At 57.5% G+C, this 6,785-nt stretch overlaps 1 protein-coding gene across 2 annotated transcripts; it reads right to left on the reverse strand.

The window, feature by feature from the left end:
- Nucleotides 1-2,430: 2,430 nt before the first annotated feature.
- Nucleotides 2,431-5,806, reverse strand: PEF1 (penta-EF-hand domain containing 1). 2 transcript variants are annotated; one of them, XM_087761228.1, is made up of 5 exons: nt 5,741-5,806; nt 5,424-5,613; nt 4,692-4,847; nt 3,996-4,139; nt 2,431-3,421 (listed from the first exon to the last, which is right to left on the reverse strand). In XM_087761228.1, exons 1-5 carry the CDS (start codon nt 5,759-5,761, stop codon nt 3,192-3,194), a joined length of 741 nt encoding a protein of 246 aa, XP_087617354.1. In that variant the 5' UTR covers nt 5,762-5,806; the 3' UTR covers nt 2,431-3,191. The 2 variants fall into 2 exon arrangements, with proteins under 2 accessions (XP_087617354.1, XP_087617355.1); XM_087761229.1 differs by lacking the exon at nt 3,996-4,139.
- Between the last annotated feature and the right edge of the window lie 979 nt (nt 5,807-6,785).

Genomic DNA, 6,785 nt, shown 5'->3' on the forward strand with positions numbered 1-6,785 from the left:
CTGTGTGTCTCTGTGTGTGTGTGTGTGTGTGTGTGTCTGTGTGTCTCTGTGTCTCTGTGTGTGTGTGTCTGTGTGTCTCTGTGTCTCTGTGTGTCTGTGTGTCTGTGTATGTACACAGACTGAGACCAGTGTGGCCGTCTTTGAACAGTGGGCTCTGTTAGTGTGTGTTGCGCGCGTGTGTGTGTGTGTGTGTGTAAAAGCACGGCCGTGCGTGTATATAAACAGCGTCAGTCTGTGCGTATAGATAAAAAAAATCAGTGTGTGTGTATATAAACAGTGGTGTCTGTTAGTGTGAGTGTGTGTGTGTATATATACACACACATATATATATATAAACAGCAGTGTGTGTGTGCACACACACCCAGGGAGGGTGTCTGTGTATGCCTGTATGTACATATGGGGTCTGCGTGTGCATACACGGGGGTGTGTATCTGTAGATACACATGGTGTTTGTTAGTGCCTGTCTGTGACTATATGTACATATGCACTGTTGTCTGTTGGGGTGTACGTATACATAAAACCTGCAGGGTCTCTGTGTGTGCAGACACACAAGGGTCGCCATCAGGAGCGTACACACACACACACGGGGTCCCGATGTGTGTGTGTACGTATATACACAGGCACCAATGTGTGTATGGATGTATATACATGGGTGTCGGTGGGTGTGTGTACGTATATACACAGGCACCAATGTGTGTATGTATGTATATACATGGGTGTCGGTGGGTGTGTGTACGTATATACACAGGCGCCAGTGTGTGTGTATGTATATACACGGGTCCCGATGTGTGTGTATGTACGTGCTGATGTGTGTGTACGTATATACACAGGTGCTGATGTGTGTGTGTACGTATACACACGGGGGTGCATGTGTTTGTGCATGGTGTGCATATCTGTATATATACACAGGGTGTCTGTTAATCTGTGTGTGCATATATACCCCCACACGCCCTGTATATATATATATATATGTGTGTGTGTGTATATACATACACACACCTTTATATATAAATATATATACACACACCTTTTTATACATATATATACACACACACAGGGGGTGTCAGCATGCGTGTGCGCAGTGTGGTGTTTGTGTATAGATGTATATACACAGGGTTATATGTTGGGGGGGTGTTTGTATACTTATATACGCACAGGGGCGTCTTACTCTGCGCGCGTGTACATGCAGGGCTGTCTGCGTATACACACACGCTCCTCTGCGCGCACACTGACAGACTTCCCCAGGCATTTTTTATATATATATATACATATATATATATACACACACACCTTATTATTATTATATTCTTCTTCTTTTCTTCTTCTTTTCTTTTTTCTTTTTTCTCTTCTTTTTCTTTTCTTTTCTTTTCTTTTTTTCTTTTCTTCTTTTCTTTTTTTCTTTTCTTTTTCTTTTCTTTCTTCTTCTTTTTCTCTTCTTTTCTCTTTTTTCTCTTCTTCTTTTTCTTTTCTTTTTTTCTTTTCTTCTTTTTCTTTTCTTTTCTTTCTTTTCTTTTTCTTTTCTTCTTTTCTTCTTTGTCTTTTCTTCTTTTCTTTTTCTTTTCTTCTTTTGTACTTTTTCTTTTCTTTTCTTTTTCTTTTCTTCTTTTTCTTTTCTTTTTCTTTTCTTCTTTTTCTTCTTTTTCTTCTTGTTATTATTTATTATTTATTTATTTTTTATTATTATTATTTCTTCTTCTTATTATTATTCTATTATTAATATTATTATTATTATAATATCCCCCTACACACACACTCGCTTGACCCCAGCTAGGATCACCCCCCCAGTCCTCCCTGCTGCTGCACAACAGCCCCGGCCCGGAGGGGTGACAGCACAGGCGGTGACAGCCACCGCGCAGGTGACAGCGCCAGGGGTGACACACAGCCCCACCGCCTCTGCGAGGCCGGGCGGCTCTGACTCAAGAGAAGACAAAAACGAGCGCTGGACTGACTCGTGACGCTCTGGAACAAAACGTCCCGCCTTTGGCTGAAGCTGAGGAAAACACCGACATCTGGTTATTGCTTCTGAAAGCATCAGATAAGTTACCCAGGGTTTTACATGTTTTCTTTTATAAAAATGCCTTCAAATATATAATAGCAACGCGTCTCAAAAAGCATCTCTGAGTTTCTCATTAAGGCCAATTAAAGGACAAGCACCTGGGCATCACTTTAAAACCACAGGAAAGAAAACCTTTGTGTTGCTCAAATCTTAACTTGTATCTCGGCAGGAGCCCCCGGGGCCTTATTTTCTGTAAGTTGACATGAAACGTGCAGGAATTAACTTCAGGAAAGCGTCCGGAGCCCTGGGAGCAGCACCCAGAGCAGGAGGACACGTCCCCTCCCCACACCCCAAGCTGCCGCTGGCCCCGCGGGGGTGACACGGGGCAGGGCTGCGTCCCCGCCAGCTGCTCTGCAAACACAAAGCACCCAGCAGCCAGCACACGTTGCCTTTTATTCAAAAGCTGTAAAAATAAGCTCTAAACCATTTCTGAGTTTGGCTTCGGCAGACAGAGACGAATCAAAACAGACATTGGCAACGAGGGAGGGGGATGATGATCCTGTTCCAGCAGCCTGGAGAGAAACAGGGCTCGGACCCCCAGGAAAGCAGGAGCATTTCCAGCACAGCCGAGGGGCTGGACCTGCTCCCGGCGAGGATGGGCCACCTGCGAGGCAAGGAAGGACAAGCACAGCTGGCCACAAGCGCTGCTGTCGCTTGTGCCCTTCGTGCTGCTTTTCAAACGAAGGCTCAGCTCTTGGCCACCGGAGAGTCCCCAAAAGCGTGCCGAGACCGGGCTGTTCCGCTGCAGACATCCCGCCAAGCAGCGGGACAGCGCGGATGGGGTTTAAGTACGATTTTGTGTCTGGCGAGGGAAGATTTAAGCGCTCCCTGGGAGGCATGGCACAGGCTCGCTACTGGTTTGGCTGTCCCACCCCACGGCACGGCCCCAGAACCAGGCTCCAGTTTGGCATGGAGGCACCCACTGCCATGGAGCGGGGACAAGGAATCAAAGCCGGGAGGGCCCCAGCAGGGCTCAGGGCTCCTCGGGTGGAGCGGGCTGGAAAACCATCCCGAGGGAGCAGCTCGCTCTTCAGGAAGAGGCTCTGCCACGTCCCAGCGCAAGGCCGAGGATGGCTGCTGCTCCCGGAGAGCCCCGCAGAGCCCCCGGTCAGCTCGCAGCCCTCGGCCAAGAGCGTCACATCATGCGAGTCACGACCATCGTGAGGAAGTCCTCGTAGCTCAGCCGCACGTTGCCCACCAGCCCCGTGTCCTTCTCGCGGAAGGCGTCGGTCGTGCTCTGGAGCTGCATGCAGATCTGGATGAAGCGGTCGAGCTGGATGCTGGGGTTGGAGGATCGCTGGGCGTAGCGGGCCAGCAGCAGTTGGCTAAACTGGGGGCTGAGGTTATAGCCCATCTGGGAGAAAGCTGGGAGCAAGAAACACTGGGATTAAACCTTCCCGACGGGAGGGAGAGCGACTGTGCCCTCCCTCCCCTGCGCTGGCACGCTCCCCATCTCCCACCGCCCCGGCGGGTGTGCGCGGGCAGGGCTCTCCAGAGGGAGGAACCAAACCAAGGCACGAATTCCAGACATTTTTCCTCTCCATCAGACAGACACGCCCAAGAGTTCCTCCCAGAAAACAGGCTTTAGCCACGTGCCATTGGCGGGGGGGCGCATTTTGCGTTTCCTTAAGGAAGGAGGCTCAGCCACAGCCCTGCGGCGGCTCCTCGTCTTTCCCCACGGGAAGGCTCAGCACCAGCTCTGCCGCAGCCGGTTTAGCCAGCCCAGCGTGCCCCAGCTCAGCACCAGGCGTGGACTGCAGCCACGGCTGCATGGGAGGCACCCCAGGAGCTCAGAGACACCCAGCCCTGCTGCAGGGACGGCACCAGGAGTCATCACTGGGCCGGGCTGGAAATAAACACCAAGCAGAGCTGCAGAGCCAGACAGCGGTGCCCGGGGAACTCGGTAAGGGCCAGGGTGGTGTTTCTGTCCCTCGCCCACCTTGCTGGAGCTCGCTGAAGCTGATGGAGCCTGACTGGTCCCTGTCGTACTGCTGGAAGAGGTTCTTCCACTGATGGATGAAGCGCAGCAAGGCTGAGAAGCCGTACACATCTATGCGTCCTGACCTGGTCTTATCAAACATGTCTGGGGAGGAAGGAGCAAAGAGCAGGAGCAGGGCAGCAAGGAATGGAGCAAGGACACGCCGCAGAAACTCCCTGAGAGCTCAGGGTCTGCGCCATGGCTCCCCGGCACCCCGCTCTGGCCCCAAAAGCCCTCCCCCGCTAGGACTGTGATTAATCAGGACCATTCAATCCTTCAGAGGCTGGTAGAAAACAGCACCAAAACCTGATGCAGGGGCAAGCAGGGGAACAGGGCAACCCTGGGTCGCTACTGGAGCTCTCCCTCCCCTTTCTCCCTGGCTCTCTGGGAGCGGGGGCTCGTTCAGCCTCGTGCAGAGCTGGGTCCCCTTTCCCAAGCAGCATTTTGGGCCCCTGACTCGTGTCCTCCACCAAAAGGGCGCTTGGAGCTGCTCAATTTGCCCAGCTCTTGCTCCAGAGAGCACTTACAGGCCAGGTGCTAAGGTAAGCGATGCTCGGGTAGCAGGGGAACGCAGGCTGGGCTGGGCTTCACCCCGGCAGAGGCTCGTCTCAGAGATCAGAATAAAAAGCAGGGGGAGCAGGGAGAGCCCAGACTCACTTATCATCAGCAGGCAGGTCTCGTCGTTGAACGTCGACCAGTTGGAGTTGAGCAGCGCCTGCTTCAGCTCCTTCACGGAGATGTACCCGCTGCAATCGGCATCGACCGCCTGGAACCAGGAGAAGGCCTCAGGGTCCACACCCGGGGGGGCATTGCCTGCACAGGGAGAGGCCATCAGCGGCTCTCACCTCCCCTTGGAGAGGCCGCTGGCTGGTCCGTCCCTGGGGATGGCTCACAGGGATGCAGCCAACACCCAGGGAGCAGTCAGCACTTCTGCTCTAAGCAGCTTTTTACAGCAATATGATCCCGGAAAAACAGGTTAGCGAAGCCCGGGGCTTGGCACGTAGCGTCTGGCGGCAGGGAGAGAGAAGTAAATCAGACCCCTCGCGTAGCTCGGGACTGGAGAGCCAACCACGGGCCTCCCGCCCCATAAACCTGGGAGACAGATGCGCAGCCGTAAAGTTTTATTGCTGGTGCTCAGGGCTGCGGCTTCTTCGGCGCTTTCCTCCTCCTCCGGATTTTAAAATAATAAACTGGGCCTTTGCGGTTTCATTCATGGGGTGAATTCGGCTGCGGTGGGCGGGGGGCGCCCAGCCAACCCCCCCGCCGGCCCGGAGCGGGGCCGGGACACCCCTCCCCGCCGCCCCGGCCCTGCAATTCCGACCCGGGGCGACCCAGGGGCCCGGGCACCGGCCGCAGGAGCGGCCCCCCCCGCCTCGCGGCCCCGCTCACCTCCGGGAGCCGGCCCTCCGTAGGGCCCGGGCTGGGGGCCGCCGTAGGGGTCGCTGCCAGGCTGTCCGTAGGGGCCTCCGGGCGCGGCGCCGCCTCCGTAGGGAGCCCCGGGCGGGGGCTGTCCGTAGGGGGCCCCCGGGTAGGGGCCGGCCGGGGGCGCGCCGGGGGCCTGTCCTGCGCCGGGGAAGCCCTGGGGAGGAGACAGAGCCCGGTGTGCGGCCGGCCCCGGGCCCCGCGCCGCCCCGCCGCGCCCCCCGCCCCGCCCCGCCGCGCCCCCCGCCCCGCCGCGGCCCCCAGCCCCGCCGCCGCGGCCCCACCTGCCCCGGGTAGGCCGCCATGACACCGCTGTCGGCCCCGCTGGCCCCGCCCCGCAGCGTCACGGGCGACGCGCTCTCCCATTGGCTGCGGCGAGCGGTCGTGCGGAGGCCCCCGCCCCCGGGGAGGTGACGCGCGGGAAGGGCGCGGCCGCAGGGGGCTTAAGGAGGCAACGGCGGCTGAGCGCGGTGGGGCCCACCGAGCGCGGCGGGGGCCCCCCGGGGGCAGAGCCGGGATCTAAGCGGGAGCAGGGCTAGGATTGGCCTGGGACCTGGTCCGGGATCAGCCCAGGAGCAGGGCCAGGATCAGCCTAGGAGTGGGGCTGGCATCCCCCAAGATCAGGGCTGGGATCCCCCTGGGAGCAGGACTAGGATCTCTCTAGGAGCGGGACTGCGATCTCCCTGGGACCTGGTCCGGGATCCCCCCAGAGGCAGGGCCAGGATCAGCCCAAGAGCAGGGCTGGGATAAGCCTGGGAGCAGAGCTAGGATCCCCCCAGGATTGGACCTGGGATCTCCCCAAGAGCTGACTTGGGATTCCCCCAGAGGCAGGCAGGGCTGGGATATCCTAGAATCAGGGCTGGGATCCCCCCAGATCACGGCTGGGATCCCCTGGGATCAGCACTAGGATCTCCCCAGGAGCTGGTCTGGGATCCTCTCAGATCACGGCTGGGATCTCCTTGAATCAGGGCTGGGATCTACAGGAATCAGGACTGGGATCTCCCCAGGAGCTGGTCTGGGATCCTCTCAGATCACGGCTGGGATCTCCTTGAATCAGGGCTGGGATCTACAGGAATCAGGACTGGGATCTCCCCAGGAGCTGGTCTGGAATGCCCCCAGAGGCAGGGCTAGGATCCCCCCAGATCAGGTCTGGGATCCCATGGGAGCTGGGCTGGGATTCCCCCAAGGCAGGGCCAGGATGCCCCAGGATCAGGGCTGGGATCTCCCCAGGTCCCCCCCCCATCAGGCCCAGGGCTGCAGGGCAGGAGGGGGCTCAGGGGCACCGTGTCCCCCGCCAGGGTGGCCTCAGCCCCGTGTGCTGGTCCGGGG

Source organism: Nipponia nippon, unplaced genomic scaffold, assembly GCF_047370975.1.
Source record: "Nipponia nippon isolate SJK-2023a ecotype South Korea unplaced genomic scaffold, ASM4737097v1 scaffold_23, whole genome shotgun sequence".
Classification (NCBI taxonomy): domain Eukaryota; kingdom Metazoa; phylum Chordata; class Aves; order Pelecaniformes; family Threskiornithidae; genus Nipponia; species Nipponia nippon.

Coding starts and splice junctions, on each gene's coding strand:
- PEF1 (XM_087761228.1), bottom strand. CDS start 5,761: ATGGCGGCCTACCCGGGGCAG. Junction 5,614..5,740: donor TGGCGGCCTACCCGGGGCAG/GTGGGGCCGCGG, acceptor TCTCCTCCCCAG/GGCTTCCCCGGCGCAGGACA. Junction 4,140..4,691: donor GACCTGCCTGCTGATGATAA/GTGAGTCTGGGC, acceptor CTTCCTCCCCAG/ACATGTTTGATAAGACCAGG.